Here is a 26,925-nt window from a genome sequence, read left to right as displayed (position 1 = left end):
AACAGCTACCCCACATCTGTCCTGTCAAAGCCATGAATTTATGAATTAAATCATCTCTTATTCTCCTCCCAGCAACCAATCAGTGTGTCACCCACCTAACAAAACAGTGACTCAAGTAGAGGATGCAACACATTTTCACCACCAGTTCACTTCATCTCCAGTTCCAGCCGTTTCAGACTTCTGCATTTATGGGAGCAAGCATAGACATCCAAGATGGGCTAAACCCAAAGTGCCTGCAGGTCAGGTATTCCCTAATGAACCACTTGTTGTCAGCCAGATCGACTCTGCCTTTTACCTTTGCTGTATAATTGCAGCTTAATCTGGCAGACCTAGGGTTAAGTCAGTAATGAACTGAGAATGATACCTTGCTGGGTTGGTGCTGAACCCAGCCACACTTGTGATTGCCCTCAATTCTCTCATGAGCAGCCCACAATAACAAAGAGTAGGCAATGGCTTTCAGGAGAGAGTTGGACAGCGGTATTATTTTAAAAAAAAGTTCCTGTTAACTTACTTGCAAGTTTTGTCCAAATTTTAAAATGCTTACTGGTAAATACACTAAAAAAAATGGTACAAGAACACATCCGTTCCGGCGCTGTTACTACTTCTGCTGCCAGAAAATAGCTGGGACAGGAATGTAACCACCCCCCCCGTTTCGTCTTGATGCTTTTTACACGGCAGGCATAGCATAAAAAAGCCACAAATATCCCAGAACGAAGTGGCTGTGAAGAATAAATATAGTTCAAGACACAATGACAACTTTTAGAAGAGTTGTAAAACAAAGAACATGCAACAGTCAGCACAATATAGGTCCTTTGCCCCATGATGTTGCGCCAACCCATATAAATCTTCTCTCAGCAATGTAACCCTTCTCAACCTCACAGCCCATAATCCTCTACTTTTCTTACATTCATATCCCCATCTGAGAGTCTTTCAAATGTCCCTTTTGTAACAGTCTCCATCTCTGGCTCCAGCAATGTATGGCAGACATCCAGCACTCTCTGTGTAAAAAAAAATACCTCTGTCATCTCCCCTCAACTTTCCTCCACTCACCTCAAACAGATGACCTCTGGCATAGGCCATTGGCACCCTGGGAAAAAGATGCTGGCTGTCCATTCTATCTATACCTGTCACCTCTATGAAGTTGCCTCTAATGCTCCAAAGAGTCCTAGCTTGGCCAATCTTGCTTCATCTGACATGTTCTCTAATCCAGGCAACATCCTAATAAATCTTTTCTGCACGCTCTCTAAAGCTTCCACATCCTTCTTATGTGATACTTTATGGTTGCCTGATAGAGCGAACCCCAGTTGAAAACAATAGCATAGCACTATATCAGAATTGCACTGAAATATAGAGCTTTAGTGAGACATGTACCAGTGATAATGTGGCACAAATGAGCTCCAGGTGACACATGATGTTGTCACAAAGTATGAAGTTCTACTACAATCGCAGCATTTATGCAAACCACCGTTGCGGCTATAATGGCATAAATTATTCAGTACATAATATCTGACATGATACAGAGTTCAGCAATGCATTTACAAACCACATGCACTCTTAGTTTGATCTGCAGGAGAAATAAAGTGTATATGGAGTAGATTTTCTGATGCCCTGAAATTACATGGTGTTTGCACCTGGGCCACTCTGTCTGTTCTAGCAAGCCCTTAATGAAGCCCCTCCCTGGGAAGCTGGCTCCCAGCTGTTTGAAATTGCCTTCTGCAGCACAGGCAGACATCCACTGCATTCACAGATGGGTTTGAATTTCTGTTATGTGTGTGTCTCTCTCTTCCCTCCCCCCACCCCCCCCCCCCCTTATTTTCCACCCTCCAGACAGGTGAACCATTGAGCTGTTCTGCGGTTGGGACAATTAGAAATCTTTAATTTTCATAATGGTGAAAATTAAAATGATTGAATAACAAATTCTAAATTAAAGAATACCAAGAGGCAAAAATGAGCATTTGCACATTACAGATCATTACAGCAACTTCAAAGAACAATTTTTAAAAAAAATTTTTAAATTTTTCATAGTATGAACCATACTAACCAAAATACACACAAACATTTCCCTCTTGAATATACACAGTGTCATTTTCTCCCCTTTTAACTTCAAAGAACAATTAAAGCAGAACCACTCACATTTTTCTTGGAACCAAAGTCTTCCATTTAGATGCTTCTCCCAAGTTTTACTTGTCTCAAGGACAACACAGTTAGCATAGAGGTGAGCGCAACAAACAGTACCGCGCCAGAACCAGGGCTCGAATCTGCTGTGGTTTAAAAGGAGTTTGTATGTTTTCATCATGTCTGTGTGGATTTCCTCTAGTTGGGGCAAACGCATTCTTCACTATCCTGTTCACTTGAGTTCCCACTTTCTGGGAACTCTGCACCTGTGCCCTCTCCCTATTCTACAGCACTTTCCAGTGTCCTGCCAAAATGCAACAACTCACTCTTCTCTGAGTTAAATTTAATTTGCCACTCCTTGGCTCACCTTCCCAACTGATTTAGGTCCTGTTGTAAACTTAGATATCCTTCCTCACTATCTAGTTTGTAAAACAGCAATATTGATCTCATTTGCATATTTACAATATCAAATCACTAATATAAATAATAAACAACAGTGAACCTAGCATTGATGCCTGCAGTACATTTTCAGTCCTAGGCCTCCAATCAAAAGTGTAACTCTCCAATTACCTTCTGACTCCTTTCACAAAGCCAATTTTGAATCCAATTGACCAGCTCACTTTGGATTCCAAGTAATCCAACCTTTCTGACTAACCTGCCATGCCTAACATTGTCAAATGCCTTATATACACCACCCTGCCTCATCCATCCTCTAAGGATGACCTTATAGAGGTATTTAAATACATGTGAGGGTTGAATCGAGTAGATAGTCACAGTCTTTTTTCCTGGGGAAAGGTGTCCAAAATAAAAGGTCATAGATTTAAGGTAAGGGGGAATGATTTAAAAAGTGACCCGAGGGTCAGGCTTTCCACATACTGAGTGGTGGGTGTCTGGAAGGAGCTGCTAGAGGAAGCCATAGAAGTGGGTACAATAACAATTTTTTTTAAAAATTAGACAAGCAGTCAGGTAACCAGATAGGAAATGTTTATGGGGATATAGGCCAAATGCAGGCAAATGAGTCGAGTTCAGTAGGTTGGCATAGATGAGTTAGTCTGAAGGGTAAATTACTATGCTGTATCAATCTATGACTATCGTATCCATGACAAATAGTGGGAAGGGAAGGTTAAGAATCACTCCTCAATATTTTGTTTGAGAAAAATTGTCATTGGCCTATTTCCTTTGGAGTTATGAAACCGTGCACATAACATAGGTATGATTAAAACAGTGGTTTTCAAACTTTTTCTTTCCACCCACATCCCACCTTAAGCAATTCCTTACTAATAACAGAGCACCTATGGAATAAGAATTATTTAAGGTGGTATGTGAGCAGAAAGAAAAAGGTTGAGAACCTCTGATCCAGAGGTACACCAAGATCCTGTAAGCAGTTCAAGAAGATCAAAGACTGATAGTTAGACTCATTGTAAGAAAATGTAAAATACTACAAATGGAAGAAATCTAAAATTAAAAATGGAAAGTGCTGCAAATACTCAGTTGGTCGGGAAGCATCTGTGGAGAGAAATAGAGGATTAATGTTTCAATCCAGAGCTGGAACAGAAAGAAAGCAAATTACTTTTCTGTGACAGAGATGATGGGGGAGTGATGGCTAGAATAAAGACCAAATGAATCAATGTGGCAGTTAGAATCAGAACAGTGAATATAGAACACTACAGCACAGTACAGGCACTTTGGCCCTCGATGTTATGCAGACCTGATGGCAGTCTCTTCAATACAGGATCCAATGCTATTTTTGTTGGGTAACATTAAAGTGGTTAGAGCTTATATTAAGATTAACTATGTTTCAAATTGAGTTTTTATGATTAGCTTTAGCTGTTGCTAGGAAGTGCATAGCCATTACCTGGAAATCAGATACGGATTTGGGGATAAAGAGATGGCTGGCTGAATTCCATTCTTGTATTCCTCTTGAGAAAATAACTTATCATTTACATAATAAATATAATTTCTTTTTGAAATTATGGAGCCCATACTTACAATATATTGGTTTGAAAATTTGAAGTACTCTCTGAAAGCCCTTTCTGTTGCTAACCCTCTGTTCCATTATTATTTGAATTGAGATTTATATTTATTTTTTACATTCTCCTAACTTTTTTCTTTCTTTTCTTTGATACCTAGGGGAGGTGGGTTGGGGTGGGAAGGGAGGGATGAGGTGTGTGTGCGTGTGTGTGTGTGTGTGTGTGTGTGTGTGTGTGTGTGTGTGTGTGTGTGTGTGTGTGTGTGTGTGTGTGTGTGTGTGTGTGTGTGTGTGTGTGTATCACGTTTGTACTTAAATTTTTTTAGTTTTATTGACTATGTATACATGGATGTGGTTTTTAAAATTCTTAAATAAAATATTAAAAAAAGGTATAACCTTCCCCTCACAAATCTATGTTGATTATCCTTGAAAAGATTGTACTTCTCCAAATGCTCATAAATCCCGTCCTTAAGAATTCTCTCCAATATTTTGCATATCACTGCCATAAGACTCACTGGTCTATAATTCCTAGGATTCTCCCTACTACCTTTTTTAAACAAGGCAACGACATTTGCCAGGTTTGTCTATGGTGTGTCTTGTGACTTACATGGCGGTGGGATGAGCTCAGTGAGTTAGGCTATACCAGTGCATGGAGAAAATCAGAACCAAAATAAAAGATGGTTTACAGCAAAAATGGACAGTTCTTGTATAAGCAGAAAGAAAGAACCTGATATTAGTTCTGAAGGGTTACAACATGCCTGTAGAAAAGATAAGGTCTCCTTCTGCAAACTTTCAAAGGGCTCATTATTACAGTGGAGGAGGCCACAACGTACAGTAGGGTAATGAACTAAAGTGGAAAGTAACTAAAAGCTCCAGGTCACTCCTCCATTCTGCAAAGCTATTAACCAATTCACCTTTGGTTTCTCTCATGTGGAGGAAACCACATTGTGAGCACGGAATGTAACACATTAGATTTGAAGGAATGCATCATTATTGCTCATGTGCATGGACAGTGGGATGGGAAGCAGTGAAAGGATATGAGTTGCAAGTCCTGTGGGTGCACAGGGGAGTGACATAAGATGGGAAGTAGATGGGGAGAACAGAAGAGCAGACCAGTGAGTTTTCCCTTAGAAATGTTCAAAGAGAAGGTGAGAGAAATTTTGTCTGGTGGTGGAGTCATGGTGGAGCTGGCAGAAATCGTGAAGAGAGTCAAGCAGTTAACATAGTCAGGCATTTAGTCTTCTTACTTAAAATCTTAATATATAAAAGTTCAAAGACAAATAGGTTGTATGCCTTACAAATATGCTACTGCCTTTTGCCAATAAATATACAATTAACCAAGACTGACCTTACATTGTGCTAAAAATGTATGTTTGTATTGTCTCTCACTAACCATTGTTTGCTGCAGAGGGCATTCTTTTTAAAAGTAAATGATCTTTATTCTTCCAGTGTTGGTAATGTGGTTTTCACACAATCTACTAGTAAACTGAATCATAGGCAAAAAATATTAAGGCATTCAAATTCAGATGAACAAAAAGACAGAAGAATGTACAATGCCCAATTGAAGGTTGCTGGTATTAATTGTCTTGCATGTTCCAAAGTTCTTTCAGGTGGTCACTATTTTTCAGCAGTAGCTCTCATCAAAGGCTGAAGCTGGTGATTTTGTGAAATATGAAACTGTTGATTGAAAGAATCGCGCTCATTTGTTTGGTAACTTCCATGCAGCTCGATGCTTTTACAGGGAGATGGCAGCTTGCTTTCCTGTAGCGAGATATAGTATTACTGAGGTTAACTGCTAATGCATAGAAGAGAATGTAAATATGCCTATCATTTTCATCCGAGGTTAGAGTTTAACCTCTGGCACCCAACAGCATCAGTATTGACAGGTGTTTGAGAAAGACAGTGAAGGAGACAATCCTCAATTTCAAAACAACTGAAGTTTACAGTTGAGGACCAACAATTTATCAATAATAAGCAACTAATTCACTATTTCCTGAAAGTCATCTGCTACGTGTGAGTTATCTCACACCCATTTTGTTTTGGGAGTTACCGCACTGCGCGGTTTAGATGGGAGGGGGTATTTTTAACCTCCTACCCGTTTTCTTTTTTCCTTTTTTTTGTATTATTAGATTAAAGAGTGAAGGGGTTTCTTTTTGTTTAAATATTTAAAAAAAGCATAAGAAAGTATTTGATTGTTTAAAAAACTAAAAATTGATGTGTTTTTTTTTGTAAAGTTTATTCAGTAGATAAGGAATATTTGAAATTTAAATGTGAATGGGATGGATAAATTTTTTAAAATATTTTTTCTTTAACTTTAAGGTGAAAGGAGTGGTAATTCTGGTGTATATTATTTTGCTATTTTAGTTATAGAATGAAGGGAATAATGGTGAAAGTTATAAATTGAACTGTACAATTCTTAATGAGGCTTGAATTTTGTTTGTGGTTTATGCTCCATTTGTTGAAGATATAGATTTTGTTGTAGATGTGTTTTTTATTATTTGGATATCTGAATTTTAATGTAATGATTGGGGATATTTAAATGTGGTATTGGAGCTTTTATTGGATAACTATTCAAGAGTAAAAGGGATAAATGGTGGAAGAGTACTAAAATTGAATTGTACAATGCTTAATGAGGTTTGAATTTTGTTTTAAGATGGTGGTTTATGTGACTAATATGATGATAGATGTGAAGTTAGTTGATATTTGGTGAATGTTTATCTCTATAGAGAAAGTTTTTTTTTCATTTTTTTCATGCTACAATTTTTTTTAAGAATTGATTATTGTTTAAGAATTTTTGATAGATAATGTTACTAACTTTACTAATTTTTTATATTAATTAACCCTGTTTGTGAAATATATGCATTTAAGTTTGATTTAAATGTTTTTTTAAGTCTGATATTTTAGTATTAATTACTTTTCTTTTTGTTAGTATTTTAATCAGTTGTTTTTGTTTGTAAGTGGGTTTTTTTTCTCACATATATTATTAACTTTATTAATTCTTCACTCTTTATTTTGGGGGGAAAGGGGGGGTTGGACTAATTTGAGTTGGGTTATTAATGTGTAATAATTATTGGAGAGGGTATAGTTTATTTAGATTATGGATACTGTATTGTAATTTTTATTATTTTATTCTTAATTTTTTTTAATGTAATCCTATATGTTATTCATGTTATAAAATTTTAAATAAAGTTTAAAAAAAAAAGCAACTAATTGTATGAAAAAGAAATCTTAATTCAAAGGGTTATCAATAATTGGACCAATTTAACAGTGTATGCATTACAACCAAGTGAATCACAGTAATAAATGAATGAGAAGACTACATATCTGCATCAATTTTCTGTTTCTGCTATTTTTACAGAGGGATTTGCTATCCTTAAAGTGAAAATCATGGAAGATATCAAATGATATAAAACATATCATTTTGGATACTGTTGAGGGGGACAACCTACCAGGGTCAAGCCATGGTGATCAAGTTTCTGGCATGGAATCTGGTCCTGTGGTTAAGAAGGGAAGGGAGGAGAAGAAGTGAGCTGTGATGACAGGAGATTCTGTGATAGGTTGAGTATCCCAAGTGGTGTGATGCCTCCTTATCGAGTTCATGGCCTTCTCAGAAGGGAGAGGGAGCAGCCAGATATTGTGGGTCCATGTAGGGATCAATGATGAGAGTAGGAAAGATGAGGAGATCCTGCAAGGAGAGTTCAGGGACTTAGGCACTAGGTTGAAGGACAGGAACTCCAGGGTTGTGATCTCAGGATTGATACTCATGCCATGGACTAGTGAGGTTAGAAATAGGAGGATAATGCAGCTTAACATGTGGCTAAAGACATAGTGCAGAAGGAAGGCTTCATGTTTCTGGAATTAATTGGTGTTCTCTTACAGGGAAGGTGCAACCTGTTCTGATAAATGGTTTGCATCCAAACTGGAGCGAAATTAAAATCTTTGTGGGAAGATTTGTTAGTGCTGCACTGCTGGGTTTAAACTAGAGAGTAGTGGGAACGTGGAACAAGCTGCCAGCTGAGGTGGTGAATGCAGGCTCAATTTTAACAATTAAGAAGAATTTGGACAGGTACATCGATGGGAGAGGTATGGATGGCTATGGTCTAGTTGAAGATCAGTGGAACTCAGCAAAACAATAATGGTTTGGCATGACTAGAAGGGCCGAAGGGGCCTTTGTGCTTTAGTGTTCAATGGTTCTATGTTCTCTCCATCTCAATGTGGGCTTCCTCGGATTTTCTCCCACATTCCAAAAATGTACGGGGTCATTAATTGGTCATAAGGGTGTATTTGGGTGGCACAGGCTCGTGTGCCAGAAGGACCTTTTACTGTGATCTATCTCTAAATTAAAAATTAAAAATGAAAACATCACCAAGATGCGAGCTGAAAAATCTAGGCTAATGTTCCAGTCCAAGACTGAGATGGTGTTATTCTAATGGAGGTACCATGCTCAAATGAACCTGAAATTAACTTGAAAAAAGGGTCCCAACCTGAAATGCTGACTGTCATTTTTCCCCATAGATGCTGCCTGACCTGCTGAGCTCCTCCAGTTTTGCTCTGTTTGCTCAAGATTCCAGCAAATGCATTACATTCCCTGTGTTCTCACCCAGCTTGGTGTCAAATTGCATTGCGTTTGATGGATGGTGCAGATAGTGAGTGGAAGGGCCTGTTTCTGCACTGAAAGTCTCCATGATTCTATGTAATAAAATAATATGCATGAAGAGATATTATTACAGCATTTAAGAAACACATTAATTGTTTAGTCGGCATGCCATTTTCAAAATCAATATAAATTTGGTGGGTTTACAATTCAACACGACTGATGGAAAGACACAGATCAATTTTATTGGTTAGCCGTAGTGATCCTAATTATATTTCAAAATGAAGAAATGAGAAGATCTGACTCCTTTGCGAGTCTCATTCTTGAGTTGAAGGAAAGCTGGGAATAATTGCCTTTCAGTTCAACCATCCTGTTGTTTGATCTTTATTGACCAGCATGAGTTGATTACACAACTACAACCAGAAACCCACTGTTTGGAGAAACGAGCCAGCAGGTTCAGGCTTAAAGCTGGTTTCTGATTGAAAATAATATCAACTGTGAGCAGTGGGAGGGCTTTGAAGGAAACATCAGCTAACTCTTTCTCCAAAATATTTTTACCACAAATTAAAATACAAGCAAAACAACTTGTCTATGGACGCAGTCTGAGCTACTGAGCATTTCCAGCATCTTATTTCCATCATCAAATGTCTCGTCATATAACAAAGGAATGAGCAGATGGGAAAATCTCTCTCTTGAGCCAATTGATTTTCACAAGCTTGCTTGTGTTCTCAGATATCTCAAAAGTAACAGTAAACTGGATTATAAAACCACTGTACAAACATTCCTAAACTCTAAGACACTTTTCCCCAGCCCTCTCTCTCTCAAGCAGAGCTGTGGCAACTGTTGAAAGCAGAGGCAACAAAAGGATCAAAGGGATTTTATGAAAGCGTTCTTTTCCGGCATTACCAAGTTCAGCTGCTTTATCCTCCACATGTTTCTTGGTAATTCTTGCTAAAGTTCATTTCTAGTAACTCTCTCAAATCTTTAGCCTGTCTGTAGTTATTCAAATGTTCCCCTCTCTTCCTCGCAGCTTTTTATTTGCAGGATACATTCCAGAAGGGCTTTCTATGAGGTGTTCATTACTGCACTGAGGTGCACACAAAGCCAGAGGACATCATTTAAAGTAAGGCAGCTGGTGCAGGATTCTTTTCAACCAGTCATAGATTAGAATCTGGAATGTACTGCCCAGTAGGATAGAGGATACATAGAAGTAGGGTACACTTGAGAAGTATTTTGATGAGAGGTGAATTGTAAATGCATATAAAACCATGGAGCAAGAGCAGTTAAAGAGGATTAGTATGAAAGAGTACTTGACTTGATAAATATTTGGAGGAGTAGCATCTAATATTCCATCTTGACACTCTCCAACCAGATGGCATTAACATAGACTTATCTGGTTTCTTCTAGACCATTCCCCATTCTCCCTCTATTCCCTATCACTCTGTCTCCTTCCAGCTCTCCTCCCCCTTCTTTTCCCATTCACAGAGCCATCCTCTCTCCCGCTATTTGCTGCTGAGTCCTCCCTCCCTTATCCATCTATTACCTCTTGCCTGTGCTCCTCCCCTGCCCCTCTCCTCCGCCATTTTATTCAGGTGTCTGCCTACATTTTGCTCATACCTTGATGAAGTGCTCAGGCCTGAAATGTTGGTTATGTGTCTTTATCTTTGCTACATAAAGTAGAGTTTGACCTGCTGGGTTTCTCTGGCTTTGTGATTTTACTGGACATGGACATGGTGGCTAAAGAACTACTGTTATGCCATGTGAGTCCATAACACTATGACCTTGGCAACATCAGCTACATTGGGGAAGACATTGCCTCTGAGGCTGTAGAAAATGACTGAAGTACATCCTGTCTCCAGAAAACAAGAAGAATCCATTCCAATTACATATTATTCTGTCAGTCAAAGAAGTGGAAGATGTTGGCAAGAGTGCTATCAAGAAACACTCATTAATAAAGTTTCAATAATTTTCATTTCTTTTAACATCAGTTTGGTTGTTGCCGATATTAATTGCCAAAGTCCTCGTTACAGCAATTGCTTCAAAAGTGGACAATAAAGCTGAATTTTATTTGAGGTAAGAGTGTCTCCATAACTTTGAGAGCATTTGGGTCCATATAGTATCATTAAACTATGAAGACAGAGGTGTGAGAATAAGCTGGAGGCACAACCAAATATAAAGGTGATGGAAGGAAAACTCAGGGCATCAGTTCAGGAGCTCCTCAGAGCAATGTCTGGGCCCAGCCTTCTTAAAGATTTTCTCTCCATCACATGGTCAAAGTGGAATGGTTTGTTGATGATTACATTGCATACAGTTCCATTTGCAAATCTTTAGAGAATGGAATAGTCTGTGTCAGCATCCAAGATAATGTGGATAATTTCAGACATGGGTTGATATGGGAAATAGCATTTTCTGGCACATAACTGAGAATGCCTTAACATCATTCATTGACATCCAATAGTGTTATGACCTAGTGTGATAGTACAGATCTATCACCAATGTACATAGTGTATATAGTTACTGTATCTAGACTGTGCTTACAGCGATTGGCTGAGAGCTAAGCCACACCTATTGTCTGGGCCTTAAAGGGTTGTGTCCCTAGCCAGGTCGGATCATTCCGGACTGGTCGGCCACCTGTGAAGAGCTCCGGTCTTTTGCTAATAAAAGCCTTGGTTTGGATCAACAAGTCTTTGGTTCTTTCGACGAGCTCTACAATTTTATTAGCAAAAGAATTTTTTTTGAAAGGGATGGAGCGTTTAACTCGGCCAGAAAAACTTGATATCGACCCACAGTCAGCTACAGCCTTCAAAGCCTTTAACTTCTGGCTGCTGAACTTTGAAAACTTCCTGAGATTCATTCAGGTAGAGGAGGATAACCAGCGTCTAACAGCATTGCTGTCTATGGTGTCCTTGAGAGTCTACGAGAACATCCAGGATGAGACCACTTACACCGCAGCTATAAAGGTACTGAAAGGACTGTATGATCAACCGGTGAACAGAGTTCATGCCCGGCTCGTGCTTGCGTGGAGGAAGCAACAGCCCGGTGAGTCCAGCAGGGCATATTTACAAGTAGTAAAGGCATTGGGCAAGGACTGTAACTGTGTGGACAAAACTGCTGCCAAGATCACAAACGATCTCGTCCGGGATGCCTATGTGGCCGGGCTCAGATCGAATGAAGTGAGGCTGCGTTTGCTCGAACAAGGGGTAGAAAAACTAGAGGACGTGGCCCGGATTGCAATCACAATGGAGGATGCAGCCTTAAAGTCCACCGAGCTCTCTAGGGACTGGACCCCTCGTTCTGATGTGAGTAGAGTGCCCTTCTACCCTACCACCCCCCGAGATACTGACGGCCTGTCGGCTGCTGCTACACTGACCCGTGCGAACCCGAAATGTTATTTCTGCGGGAGGGACAAGCACAGCAGGTCCCAGTGCCCAGCAAGAAAAGCCAAGTGCCAGAAGTGCCTTAAAAACGGCCACTTTGCTGCAGTCTGTAGGTATAAAATGGCCACCAGCAAACACAGTGCCTCGTGTGAAGCCCAATCGCCGCTATCCCATTCAAACTCTTCTTCCCCAGAGCTCTCATCCAATGAGAGCGAGGGCTCCCCTGCACGGCAACGCCTGACGTCACGGAGACGCCGAACCCGGAAGGGGCAACCCACCCTCGCAACCATGGTGATGGCCCGTTTCTCGCCCCCATGCGGAACACTCGACGCTACCGCCGCTGCTGCCGCCGCCACAGTGTGATAGTACAGATCTATCACCAATGTACATAGTGTATATAGTTACTGTATCTAGACTGTGCTTACAGCGATTGGCTGAGAGCTAAGCCACACCTATTGTCTGGGCTTTAAAGGGTTGTGTCCCTAGCCAGGTCGGATCATTCCGGACTGGTCGACCACCTGTGAAGAGCTCTGGTCTTTTGCTAATAAAAGCTTTGGTTTGGATCAACAAGTCTTTGGTTCTTTCGACGAGCTCTACACCTAGACTGCCAGCAACAGAAATTCACCAAGGCGATGGTATCTTCAAAACATTAACCTTAATGTAATATTAAATCTTACTTAACTCTAAACTTAATGTGTGGGTGTGGGTGTGGAGGGGTGGGGGGTGGGGGGGGGGAGCAAAACCCAAACCATTAATTCTGAAGAGATGATGTTAAAGTTCAATCTCAAAAATATTTTGCGTTGAAGCTCAGAGTCTTTAAAACTGCTGTTCAAAAGTTCTCACACATTAATTCTTTGTAGACTTGCTTTCAGAGGAATATTTCTTCATAAGAATGACTTTTTCCACAAATCCCCTTCTCTTGCATGGAGGTTTCGGAATCTGCGTTTCACACGATGATTTCACAAGCTCAGACAAAGTAAACATCACAAAGGTTATGACCCAGAAACAAGAATGATCTTGCTTTCTTTTACCCAGAATTGGGTCAGTCACATATGACCATTTAAAATGGCTACTGCAGCACTGCTCTTTCTTATGAAAAAGTGAAGCTGCAAAATGGCCATCCTTTCTGAACCTACTGAAATTCTGTGTTCCTCCCTTGACAAGCAGTTCCTTTCTCACAGAATGTTACTCCATTTCTTACTTCAGGTGAAACTGGTGTAATATTATAGATGCATTTAACCACAAGACATCACTGCTGATTTTGTTTGAAGTTCTTCTCTTCCAAAAGCATTTATGAGCAAATGCTTCCAGGCTGTCTGGTCAGCTAACCAACAGATGACTTTCTTGTGTACACAGGTGTTTTTTTCTGAGTAAATGACTTTGTCTTTAATTTCAATGGACAATCACTTCAGTTTTATGGCTGTTTACACAGGTTCAACCAAGAAATTGATTAACAGACATTTTGACTTCTAAAATGTTTTCTGTGTGTGTGTGTGTGTGTGTGTGTGTGTGTGTGTGTGTGTGTTTGTGTCCCTATCCAACCCATAAAATAACTTTACTAAAATAATATATTTAATTTTCCTAAAGATTAATAATAGTGTAGTGGCCTGCTAAATTGGACGTGACCTGGTACACAAGATGGCTGACGAACATGGTGACTGTGGGGGCCAACGGACTTCTTCCCAGGTGATAACCCACATGGCTGGAAGCAACTAGCAATACCGGGAACGCCAACTAATCCGAGGCCGATGCTGCCGTGATGTCACTCCTGTCATCAGTGGGGGGGAGAGAAAAAAGCCAAGATGCCAGTGCAATAAACCAGTCTCTGACTTCAACTTCTTGGGTGTGTATCATTCTTTCCACACTTCATGGTAGTGCGCACACTACAATAGCACAATTCTGTCACAAATAGTATGAAGCATCATCCCCTCATAGTAAAAATTCTAGAGGTCACTATTCTCCAAACATTTAACTTTTCCAGCCACATAAGCTACAAGATCAGATCAAACATCAGGTATCCTGTGGTTGGACTCACTTCTTGATCAATTTCGCCCATCCACAAGATACAGCTAGGAAGCTGGTAATCTACTTTTCACTGTTAGAAATGCTGTTGGAATAACAATGGAGAAGCTTAAATCAATTGTGAACAAAGTACCCTGTTTGATTGACACTTGGCTGCCACTAGGGAAGTGTGGATGTCCATATTGCAGCTCAACAACTTGCTTTGACTTCCTCAATGTTATACTCTGAACCTGTGACCATCCAATGATCCTCAAGGTCCTCTGTAAGTTATACACCAACCTGACCATAAAACATAGTACACGCAGGCACTCAGTAACATTTCTGTACGAATCTCAGAAATGTCAATATTCCCATAAATGAGAGTCAGGTGTCTAGTTAAAATCCCACATATCTGGCTTTCTGCTTTACCTGGGAATTGTACACTTGGCCTATTTTGGTTCCCTTGCGACCCTTTTCATCAAGATGTTGTAACACCTTGTACAAATTCCTCCTCTGGAAAGTTATAAACATTCTAAAACAATGACAAAGAATCTCCATAAAATTCTAATGAAGTGATTATATTTAAACATTTTACAGGTTGGGCAACTTCTTGAATAACTTCCAGTACTTCAATACTGTACACTATCTGGCTTTTCAAACCCTGAACTCTCGAAGATTGCATAATCAAAGTTAAAAGCTGAAAAGGTCAGGAAACATTTGCCCAGAGAGGATCAAGAGTGGCTAACTGTTGCCCTTCAGTGAACTGAGTCGAAATCTCAGAAGTCCTATGCACGTAATAAGCTAGCCAGCATCAATATTGGTAGAGTATTTGTGGGATGGAGGGACTTAGGGAAGAAGGTGAGGGATATAAACAAAATAAAGCTGGGGATTAGATTCAGTACAATTTAGACAAGGAGGTAATGAGGTTCAGCCTCCTTACTGACTGGAGAACTCCTTCCTTGGGAATTTTATTCCACAGTACAGTAATTATTCTTTCCAGCCATTTACAACAAACATGCTTTGCTAATGCTGTTGTGCAATTATGCTTAATGGTAATTAGCTAAAATGTCAGAAAATACACAGTACCATTATGTTTATGGGCTGCTTCTTGTGTGGTGTCACAGTGGATGAAAATGATTGCATGCACAGTTACTTCCTTCAGTCCATGCCATGCTGGGGAAGTGGTGAATGGCAGTGAGAGAAGAGTGGTATTGTAAAAGAGGAACAAAAATCACTGAGGGCACTTCCCTTCAGGTTCAAATGGGTGTTTTCACAACTTAGCTCCCGTACCATTGGGATTCATTTGGACTTGTATCCAAAGTCTGAGAGCAAAATCGGAGAACTATGAATTCGTAGATCTCCTGGATTGCTGGGATTTTACATTGAAAATTATTAAATACACCTGAACTGAAAAATAAAAGAATCAGTAATGATAACTTTGAAACATCTAGGTTATCGCTATCCCTTCTGGTCTGGTGATTGTGGCTCCAGCCCTATCAAAAATCTCGACTGTTTGTCCAGAATGTAAGATTAGGTATAGCCCTTGTGTCCTTTGACCCTGATAATGTTACCACCATGATTATGATATTTTTAGTGTCATTTTCCTCATACAACTTGTTTCCCTAGGTATCCCAAAATCTATCATTATCTATTTTGAATGAATTAATTGTCTGAGCCTTACAGCCCTGTGTGGCGGAGAATTCTTTTTAATTTCAGCATTACAGTGATCTGCATATCACAGATCCAGTGTTGTATTTTTAAAAAAAATCTTCTCCTCATTCACCTCCTTCTATTTACATCTACTGCAGAGAGATCAGCTATAATTACCAAGCCTTCACTCATCTCTCTCAATCAACAATTTACTATCATCCAGTCTCTCCTGATCTTCGGTCTCCCACAGGCATTCCCTTTGTTTATTCCATCCCTTTACCTTCTCTCATTTCCTGAGTGTTTCTTTCCATACATTAGGTACTGTGTGTTCTGCTGAGCTTTTCCCAAAATGTTTTGTTTATAATTCTGGAGTTAAAAAGAGAATCCAGAAAAGACAAACTACAGAAATCTTTTTAAACCATTTTAGAATCTCTTCTCAGTTTATAATTTCGATTTAAATATCCCTTCGGAAAGGGGTTTAGAAGTCAAATTAATATCATTTTAAATATCAAATTACTAAATTAATTATATAGTTGTAACGGCTGTGTAGCGGGCACTCAGCACAGTAATGCGAACCATCACTGTCAGTGCAGTGCATGGACTTACCCAAGGGCTGGCGATGCTAGCGGTACTGAGTGCCGAGGGAAGGCACATTGATCAGCTGGGTCCCCTGCTGAAAGGCATGGAACGTTAAGAAGTCTCAATTTAAACTTGCTGGTCCCGTGGACCAGCAGCTGTCCCTTAACAAGGTCCCACCTTGTTCCGTGGAGCCCAGGACAGTCAGGGAATAAAAGCCGCTTGTAAAACTTAAATAAACCAGTCTTTCGTTGACTAGCCTAGTGTGTGATTGCTTTTTTTCTCAGTAACTCTACCGTAGTAGCTGCTATAATTGGTGACCCCGACTTCAAGATTCAACTGAAACTCCAGTCATAATGGATGCAGTTACAGCCAAGGCAGCAGTTAACACACTTGCCTCCTTTCTGGACCCAACAATCTCGGGTTTGGCTTCTTCAGGGTGAAATCCAGTTTCAGCTATGGGGTGTAACAGAGGAGGACACAAAATTCTGGCATGTCGTGGGTGCCTTAGATGCCGCCACTGCAGCTCAGGTAAGCAAATTCATTGCCAATCCCCCAGCAGGGAACCAGTACACCAGGTTCCGCCAGTTTCTCCTGGATATACTGGAGTTGACGAGACATGAACGTGGCATGAGACTTTTGAATATGGAAGGTCTGGGTGATAGGAATCCATCGGCTCTAATGAATGAAATGCTGGTGTTGGCGGATGATCATTCTCATTGCCTGTTTTTTTGAAACCATATTCCTATCGAAACTGCCAGCCCGTGTTGCCCTACCCATTGCTAACATGGATTTCAGCCATCCTCATGACATAGCGTGAGAGGCCGACTGGCTCTATTGTACTCCGACCCAAGAATTTACCCACATACAGCCTGTTTTTGGAGCAGGTGCACTTCCTACACCCTGCGAGCCTCCTGTCTCCACAGTGGAGTCAAAACAGGAGGAACTTGTCGATGTGCATCCAGAATGGTGTTATCATCATTGCCGTTGGGGGAAAAAATGCCCGTAAATGTGTCCAACCATGTGCCTATCACAAGAAAAAGGCGGGAAATGCCAAGAGCCAGTTGTCAGTAGTGGCCTTGGAAGTTGGTCTAAGGTGACAAAGGTAAACACAAATTTCTTGTGGATACTGGTGCTGAGGTCAGTTTACTCCCACCAACCTATTTTGAAAGGACACATAAGCAGCAACACCTAGCCCTTCGAGTGGCAAATGGAACTACCATTCCCAGCTTTGGAACGTGATGAATTACCATTGGCGTAGGAGGTACCACATTGCATTGGAATTGCTTCTTGGCTTCTGTCGCTCAGCCCATACTGGGTGTCGACTTTCTCCGGTCCCATGACTTGCTAGAGGATGTGAAACAGAGGAAATTGGTTCATGCCACCACCTTTCAAACATACCCATTGGCATGCAGCAAAGAGAGAGTTTCCCAGCTTGGAGTGCATACGCTGGACAAGAATACCTATATTGCCCTGCTCAATGAGTTTTCTCACATTCTCACTCCCAATTTCAATGCCTCCAAAACAGCCCATGGTGGTTCTCATTACAGGACCACCAATTCATGCCAAGGCTCGTTGTCTTCCCCCCAATAAACTGGTACAGATAAAAGCAGAATTTATGGCAATGGATGAGTTGGGTATCATTCAACACTCCAACAGTCCTTGGGTATCGCCATTAAACATGGTACCCAATTCCTAATATACAAGATTTCACTACCCATCTTCATCATTGCTGCATATTCTCCGAGGGTGATCTCGTAAAGGGATATCATCAGATACCATGAGGATGGCATTCCCAAAATGGCAATTGTTTCCCCGTTCTGACTTTTTGAATTTCTTAGAATGTTGTTTGGATTAAAGAACGTCGTGCAAACTTTCCAGTGGCTTATGGACACTCTAGGCAGGGATTTGGACTTTGCATATATTTACTTGGACAACATCCTTGTAGCAAGTCGAAATGAGCAAGATCACCGCCTCCATTTGCACCGCCTTTTCCAACGGCTCCAAAACTTTGGTCTAACAATCAACTCCGACTAATGTCAATTTGGCAGATCAACCATGGAGTTCTTAGAGCACAAAATCACAGCAGATGGCATATTCCCATTATCAAATAAGGAGGACACCATCCATACCTTTTCCAAACCTACCACTGCCAAAGGACATTTTAAGGAATGATAAATTTTTATCACAAGTTTATTCCTGGAGTTGCTGACATCCTGCAACCACTGTTTAACATCATCTCCACCAAACACAAGAACATTATCTGGACCTCGGAGGCAGATGTCGCATTTATATCCGCCAAAGTAGCATTGGTCAAAGCAGCAATGCTTGCACATCCTGAAGCTACTTTGATGCTTAGCACTGACATCTCAGGTACAGCTGTGGGTGCAGTCCTTGAACAGTGCATCAATGGCCATTATCAACCCATTGTCTTCTTCAGTCACCATTTAAGACCAACAGAAGTAAAATATAGCACCTTTGATTGGGAACTATTGGCATTATATCTAGCCTCACAGCACTTCCATTACATCTTGGAAGGTCGACATTTCTCTGCATTTACAGACCATAAACCACTCATTTTTGCCTTTAGCAAAATGGCAGATCCATGGTCGGCAAGACAGCAACGGCATTTATCCTATATTTCAGAATTCACTATGGACGTACACCACATTTCAGGAAAAGACAATCTAGTCACGGATACACCAAGTGTGTACCATATTTAAGATGGAATTAATATTGGCGAACTGGCTGCAGGCCATGGATCCTGATATGCAGGCATACTGTACAGCCATTACTGGACTGGACATTTAGCAGGTGGCACTGCAGCACAGTGGACCAGAACTCCTTTATGACGTATCATTAGGCTATCCTAGGCTATTGGTCCCATTGTCATGGGGCAACATCTTTTTGACGACATTCACAGTTTGTCACATCCATCCATCAGGACATCAGTCAAGATCATGTCAAATAAGTACATATGGCATGGACTGAAGAAAGACGTCATCTCCTGCCAGTCTGCAAAGATTCAGCGCCACACCAAGACACCCCTTCAGCCTCTCCCAACAGTACGCAAGAGGTTCGAGCGCATACACATTGACCTGGTCGGACCATTAACAGTGTCGCAGGGCATGAAGTATATTCTAACAGTGGTAGACTGGTTCATGTGCTGGCCAGAGGCCATCCAATTACCAGCCAGTGATACTAAAACATGTGCTAGAGCATTCATCCTTTATTGGATTGCTAGATTCAGACTGTGGGCCACAATTCACTTTGGCATTATAGTCTACCTTTGCACATTTTTGTGGTACACAGCGATACCACACCACGGCATACCATCCGCAGTCCAATGGCCTGGTGGAACATTTGCACCAACAGCTTAAATCTGCGCTCAAGGCCAGATTCACCAGCCCCAACTGGGTCGATGAGCTACCATGGGTTCTGCTGGGGGTACGCATGGCTCCAAAAGAAGACTTGTCTGCATCATCTGCAGAGTTGGTGTATGGTGTGGCCCTTACAGTTCCGGAAGACATTCATTTCGCAGCTAACTCTGACCTGGATATCTTTCAACAACTCTGCAGTGGTATTGCTAACAGCAAGCTGACTTCTACCAACTGGCATGGCAACCCTAAACAAGTTCCCCCATCACTCTTGAACACTGACTTCATATTTGTTCGTAGACAGGTCCCAGGGGCACCTTTACAAAAACCATGTGAAGGACCATTCCACATCATTAAGAGAGATGGAGTTGTGTATACCTTGGACATTGGGGGATATTCACAACTATTCAGCATAGACAGACTTAAGCCTGTCCATACAGACAGCAGTCTATAGTTCTTGACTTACAGACACAAAAATAAACTGTCTATGTAAACATTGTAATTACACCAATGTTTGTATGCAGCTTACCTGCAACTGGTAAAAAATAAGTAGGATCTACATTGACAGAAGTTTGAGTTTATTCATTGAAGCTCCTTTTTGATCTATTGAAAGAAGATGAGTAAAAATAACTGAAGTCCAATAATGTAGAGTTCAGCTCCAGCCAGTCTGTTTACATATGTTCACCACAAAAAGAATTAAAATTGACTGTGAAAGACTTTGGGAAGTCTTACCTTCATGAAAGATCACTTAAAATATAAGGGAACAGGAGCAGGAGTAGGTTATTCAGCTCTTCATATCTATCCAACCATTCAGTATGATCATGTTTGATCTGCTCCAGGCCCTGATTCCTTTTCCACGGTAGTTCCATTTACCCTGAACTTACTGAAATTTATCTGCTACATCTTTAAATATCTTTAATGTTCGAGCTTCTACAACTCTCTGGGGAGAACATTCCAGAAACTCACCACCTTCTGCAAGAAGAGGTTCCTACACACCTCAATCCCAAATCTCCTATCTTGTTATTGTGTCCCCTTGCTTGAGATACACCCATCAGTGGAAACATCACTACTTCCAATCTGTCATACTTCTTTAGGATTTTATCTCTTCAGTAAGATCATCTCTTATTCTTACAAACTATCATGAATATAGATCTAAATGTTCTTGTCATTCATGATAGGAACACTTTCTCAGCCCTGGTACTAACACAGTGAACCTTTTGTGGATTGCTTTCATATTAATGGAGTCATACAGCACACAAACAATCCTGTTTTCCTGCATTGGGTTCATATCCCTCCATGTCTTGCTAATTAAACTATACTAAATGCCTCTTAAATATCATGATTTTATCACACATTGCCCTCTCTATGTAAAAAGCTTCCCTTAAAATCCACTTTCAAATAATTCCTTCAAACCTATGTCCTTCTGTTTTTGATATCCATTTTATGGGAAAAAGGTTCTGACTATATACCCTTTCTATGCATTTCACAATGTTATATTCCTTTAAAAAGTCACTCCTTAATCTCCTTCACCAGGGAAGGCATTGTAGTGGTTAGCGCAACACATTTACAGCACCAGCGACTGGAACTGGGCTCCAAGTCCTGTGCTGTCTGTCAGGGTTTGTACCTTCTTCCCTTGTCTGTGTGGGTTTCCTCCACCCTTCAAAAATGTATCAGGGGTTGTAGGTCAATTGGGTGTACTTGGGTGCCACTAGTTTGAGGGCCGAAAGGGCCTGTACCGTGCTATATGTCTACATTTAAAAAAAAATAAATTAAAAATTAATTGAAGTCCTCCATTCCATGCAACATCCAGGTAAAATAAAGGCACACAGGACACTACAGGAGCTGGAATCTGAAGTCAAACCAACCTGCGGAATGAACTCAAAGGGTCAAGCAACATCAGTTGGATAAAAAAGGATGATCAATGTTTTGACCCAAACCTCTGTAAAGTGCTTTTTGCTCGACCATCCTTTATCTCCTACTAGTACTGCTTAATCCATTGGGTTATTTTAGCAGTTTAACATCAGTTTAATGACATGCATGAACTCACACCTTATCACATTGAACTCCAGTTAACAGATTTTCACTCAATCCCTCAACCTGGCCAAATATCCTGAATGCAGAATGATTGATCATATGGATGGCCAGAGGCTTTAACTCAGAGCTGAAATGGCTCACATGAGGGAGCATATTTTTTAGGTACTTGGGAGTAAGTACAGAGGGGATGCAAGAGGTACATTTTTCCAGAGTGGTGGGTGCATGGAATGTACTGCCAGCAATGGTGGTGGAGGCAGGTACAATAGAATTGCTTAAGAGACTATTCGATAGGTATATGGAACTTGGTAAAATAGAGGGTTATGCAGTGGAAAAATTCTAGGCAGTTGTTAGAGTAGGTTATTTGGTTGGCACAATACTATGGGCTGAAGGGCCTGTACTGTGTTGTAGGTTTCTATATTTTCTCTATTTTGTGCCATCAGCAAACTTGGATATCTTTCATTCTTCCTCCTCCGCCAAGTCATTAATATGAACCATAAATAATTGAGGACAAAGGTCTACTCTTCGGGATACTCCATTAGTTACACCCTTACAGCCTGAAGAAGACTCGTTTATTCTGCTCCTCTGCACATTGCTCCAGATTCGAGGATCTGGAGTCTCTTGTAAGTACAGTAAAACCCCTGGTATCCAACACCTACGGGGATTGGTAGATGCCAGATAAGGGCTTGAGATTGCGTGTTGCAAACTAACAGCAAGTCGTGCCAATTTTAAACTTCCATATTTTTAACCTATTTATTTTCTGCAGATTTTTTCCCTGTTGCTTGAGGCTGTTAATTGCTTGAATTCCGGATCACAGGGGTGTTATTGTATTCCAATATTCTCCAAAGTGGTAATTAATTTTCAGTCTTTATTAACACGCTTCTCTCGATGCCATGAGTCCTAATCTAGTGCACCATTTTTGTTAAATGCCTTTCTTTCTTGTACTTGACTAGAACAACAATCAATGGAGCAGACAATTATAGAAATAGCTGCAAAGGGTTTTAATGTTTTTAATTGATGTAAGAACAGATTTTGCCATGGTTAGCCTCCCCTCGCATCTTGAGTATTAAACATCTGTGTCTAAAATAAGCTGCAGAAAGAATAAGTAATCTGGTCTCTGCCCTGAAATTTAATCTTTAATTCTATCTTCATGGATGTTGCCTGATGTGTTAAATATTTACAGCATGTCCTGCTTTTCTTACAGGTTACTGGAACCTGAAAGAATTGGATAATCAACAGGATATCTCCTTAAACAATGAGATTGGATTTGGAACGTGAACATCAGAAGGAGTCAGAATAAAGGGACAAAAAAGGAAGTTGAATTCCATATCAAATAGATACGGTGGTACATTTAGTGCAGAGGGTACTGTTACAGGGCCAGCGACCAGGGTTCGAATCTGGCGCTGTCTGTAAGGAGTTTGTATATTCTCCCCATATCTGAGTGGGTTTACTCCAGGTGTGCTGGTTTCAAAACGTTAATGGGGTTGTTTTAGGTCATTTTGGTGTAATTTGGAAAAACGGACTTGTGGGCCAAAAAGGCCTGTTAATGTGCTGTATGTCTATACCTAAATGTCTAAATCAAGTACTGGAAAAGAAATAAAGGGAAAAGGAGAAGAGTGCAGTGTAGGAAAGAAAAATAAGATCAGAAAGGAAAAGTGAAATTGTTTAAGCATTAAATTTTAATACTTAAAATCTTCTTAATGAAAACAATCAAAGAAATGAGATTCCTTATTTCCAATAATTTTCAGTGTTTGAGAGTCAATTGTCTATTATTTTTAGAGTGCTCATAGGGTATTAAATGCCTGCTATTAACATCTGTTTATTATAAATACCAATAGATTAAATAGTTCATTGCAAATTAATGAAGCTAACACTTCCAAAATGTTTGGCCTGGAAGTCAGCCTGAAGAAAACTGAGGTCCTCCATCAGCCAGCTCCCCACCATGACTACCAGCCCCCCCACATCTCCATCGGGCACACAAAACTCAAAACGGTCAACCAGTTTACCTATCTCGGCTGCACCATTTCATCAGATGCAAGGATCGACAATGAGATAGACAACAGACTCGCCAAGGCAAATAGCGCCTTTGGAAGACTACACAAAAGAGTCTGGAAAAACAACCAACTGAAAAACCTCACAAAGATAAGCGTATACAGAGCCGTTGTCATACCCACACTCCTGTTCGGCTCCGAATCATGGGTCCTCTACCGGCACCACCTACGGCTCCTAGAACGCTTCCACCAGCGTTGTCTCCGCTCCATCCTCAACATCCATTGGAACGCTCACACCCCTAACGTCGAGGTACTCGAGATGGCAGAGGTCGACAGCATCGAGTCCACGCTGCTGAAGATCCAGCTGCGCTGGATGGGTCACGTCTCCAGAATGGAGGACCATCGCCTTCCCAAGATCGTATTATATGGCGAGCTCTCCACTGGCCACCGTGACAGAGGTGCACCAAAGAAAAGGTACAAGGACTGCCTAAAGAAATCTCTTGGTGCCTGCCACATTGACCACCGCCAGTGGGCTGATAACGCCTCAAACCGTGCATCTTGGCGCCTCACAGTTTGGCGGGCAGCAGCCTCCTTTGAAGAAGACCGCAGAGCCCACCTCACTGACAAAAGGCAAAGGAGGAAAAACCCAACACCCAACCCCAACCAACCAATTTTCCCTTGCAACCGCTGCAATCGTGTCTGCCTGTCCCGCATCGGACTGGTCAGCCACAAACGAGCCTGCAGCTGACGTGGACTTTTTACCCCCTCCATAAATCTTCGTCCGCGAAGCCAAGCCAAAGAAAGATTTAGGAAATGTTTCCAGTTGATGTATGAAATATGGCACAAATATTTGTTACCAAAATATAGTGATATTGTTATGAGCCCAGAGGACCCCAAAACCAAACGGCAATAGAAATTCACCAAGACAAATGGTTACTTCAACAAAAGTTGCTTTTAATTTTTTTAAACATAAAACTTATTACTATTACCTTCACTTAACCCCCTTCTAATTCTAATTCAATTGTTGACTTTATTTTTCTTTAAAACTGTCTCTTTTGATAAATGAAGCATGTGGTATTTGCTAATGAATAAACCATCAAAATTTACTTTTTCTCCTCTTCTTTATTCCTCCTTAAATTTGAATTTTAAAAGTACTGCCCAAGAATCCAGACCGAGCCACTTCCCAATTAGTCCATAATTTTTGGACTTCTACTGAAATAAACAATGAGCAAAAATATGAGTCCTTAAATTAACCTCTGAATTACTTTTTTTGTTCAAGAGTCTGATAGTTGAGTGGTACCATCTATTCCTGTACCTGGTGGTATGAGTCGTGTGTCACCTGAACTTATTTCCTGATGGCAGCACGGAGAATAGAGCTTGGCCTGGGCATTGTGGAACCTTGAAAGTTACTGCTGTTCTCTGATAGCAATGTTTCATGGAGATATTCTTGATGGTGGAGGGAATTTTGATTTTAATGTACTGGGCTGAGTCCACCACTTAACTTCATTATAGAAGCAGATGAAAAAACACTGGGGAATTTTTCTCTCTGGATCAGAAATGGTAAATGGGAGATTTAATACATGCACTGAAATTGTGAGGAAACTTGATAGAAATGTAGTAATTAGTATGCATAAATTTGGCCTATTTGGCAAAATAGGATTTTCTTTTTATTTTGAGCAGTGTAATACATTACCTCAGCCATTGATGGAAGAAAGATCAACAATAAATTTCAAAATTGAGTTGGATATATAAATGAAAAGTAACATTTTGCAAAAGAGGGCATTTCTACCAAAGATTATTTGCACCATTTGAATGGATTGAATGGCCTCACTATGTACTGTAGAAATCCACGATTCTGCAGAATATTTGTTGCTGATTAGGAAGTACTGGTGTTGATTATTTTCTACCTGCTGCAGAAAACTAAGTGGCCTATTTGACCTTGTCCCTCAGGACTACCTTCAGGGTTTGGTACAACCCAAGCTCTGGATCCACTCTCCAAGCTGGGCAGATTCTGCATCCATCATTTCTCTGTGCTTTGCCACCACTCTAACTCTATATTTAGCTTTAAAAGCTTTCATTGATTTTCAACTATGGGGCAGTGACATTTATGGGAAAGAGCCTCTGCTCCAACTTGCCCATTGACAACGTGCTGGAGCGTATTAAAAATTCTCCCACAGACATCAGTGCAACATCCATTGGCAGAAATTATTTATCACTATGTGGCAGCTGCAACAAACTGGAACACATGCCAAGTTTATGAATAATTAAATGTCATGACATCGCACAGCACACTCAAGGGAAATAAAAGAGGTCATTACAACCAGTTGTAAAGTTGTTCAGAAGAACTCCATTTACTTTCGCACAGGGGAAAATGGTGAGGTTGATCACTATCTAATATTTTAAATGCCAAGTATGTGAAAGCCTGAAAAAGCTTGGTATTTGCAAATGCAAGAACGAGAAATAAGGCTAAATTAAAGGTCAGCAATTGTAAAAACATAGATGTTATCTGCATCGATGTTATCTAAATTTTACCATGGTAATAGCCAGGTTGGTGTGTTATTAGCCACCAAGCTTGTATAGATATCTTAACTCATTGATAACCCCCATTCATATTAGATATGCAAGTACAACATCAAATAACATATTGAATTACCTCAGGCTCCTGAGCAAGTATAAACATTGATGTTCTTTTTCTACTGCCATGTAAATGGTTGTATAATCTGAGATTTTTAGATGCAGTTAGAACAGTGGCTACCTAGTCATGAGCATACAAAGTATAGTAGAGGGCTGAGTATGCATCTTGTGGGGCATCAGTGTTGAGGGTGATCATGGAGCAGGTGTTGTCTCCATCCCTCACTGATTGTGGTCTGAAGATCCAATCCAGAGAGAAGTGCTGAGAGAAAAGTCCTGGAGTTTGTGGATGAGCTTATTTGGGGCAATGATATTGAAAGCAGAAGCACAGTTAATGAATAATAGTCTCACATGGGCCAGGGGAAAGGTTTTTATTATGGATGTATTGTGGTAGTAGGCAGATTGAAGTAGCTCAAGGTTGGCTGGAAGTCTGGAGTTGATGTGAGCCATGACCAGTCTCTTGAAGCTTTTCATGATGGTGGATGTTGGATCTACCGGGCGGTAATTGTTAAAGCCTGTTGTTATGCTTTTATTTTGGCATTGGAATAATAGCTTTCTTAAAGCAGGTAGAAACTTCTGTCTGTAGCAGGGAGAGGTTCAAGATGCAAGTAGG

The 26,925-nt window shown here is 40.6% G+C and overlaps 1 protein-coding gene across 2 annotated transcripts in view; it reads left to right on the top strand.

Moving 5' to 3' along the window:
- Positions 1-13,728, top strand: part of lypd6 (LY6/PLAUR domain containing 6) — a 263,634-nt gene extending 249,906 nt beyond the window's left edge. The window contains exon 5 of one of the 2 annotated variants that reach the window (XM_069930514.1): positions 13,643-13,728. In XM_069930514.1, coding sequence (XP_069786615.1) covers positions 13,643-13,669 — 27 coding nt within the window. In that variant the 3' untranslated portion in view covers positions 13,670-13,728. Of the gene's footprint in view, positions 1-8,599; positions 8,763-13,642 lie in introns of those variants that run through there. The other variant, XM_069930505.1, reaches the window with a different exon arrangement.
- The last annotated feature ends 13,197 nt before the right edge of the window (positions 13,729-26,925 follow it).

The sequence above is a fragment of the Narcine bancroftii genome, chromosome 4, assembly GCF_036971445.1.
Source record: "Narcine bancroftii isolate sNarBan1 chromosome 4, sNarBan1.hap1, whole genome shotgun sequence".
In the NCBI taxonomy this organism is placed as follows: Eukaryota; Metazoa; Chordata; class Chondrichthyes; order Torpediniformes; family Narcinidae; genus Narcine; species Narcine bancroftii.
This window is presented reverse-complemented; position numbering and strand designations above follow the sequence as displayed.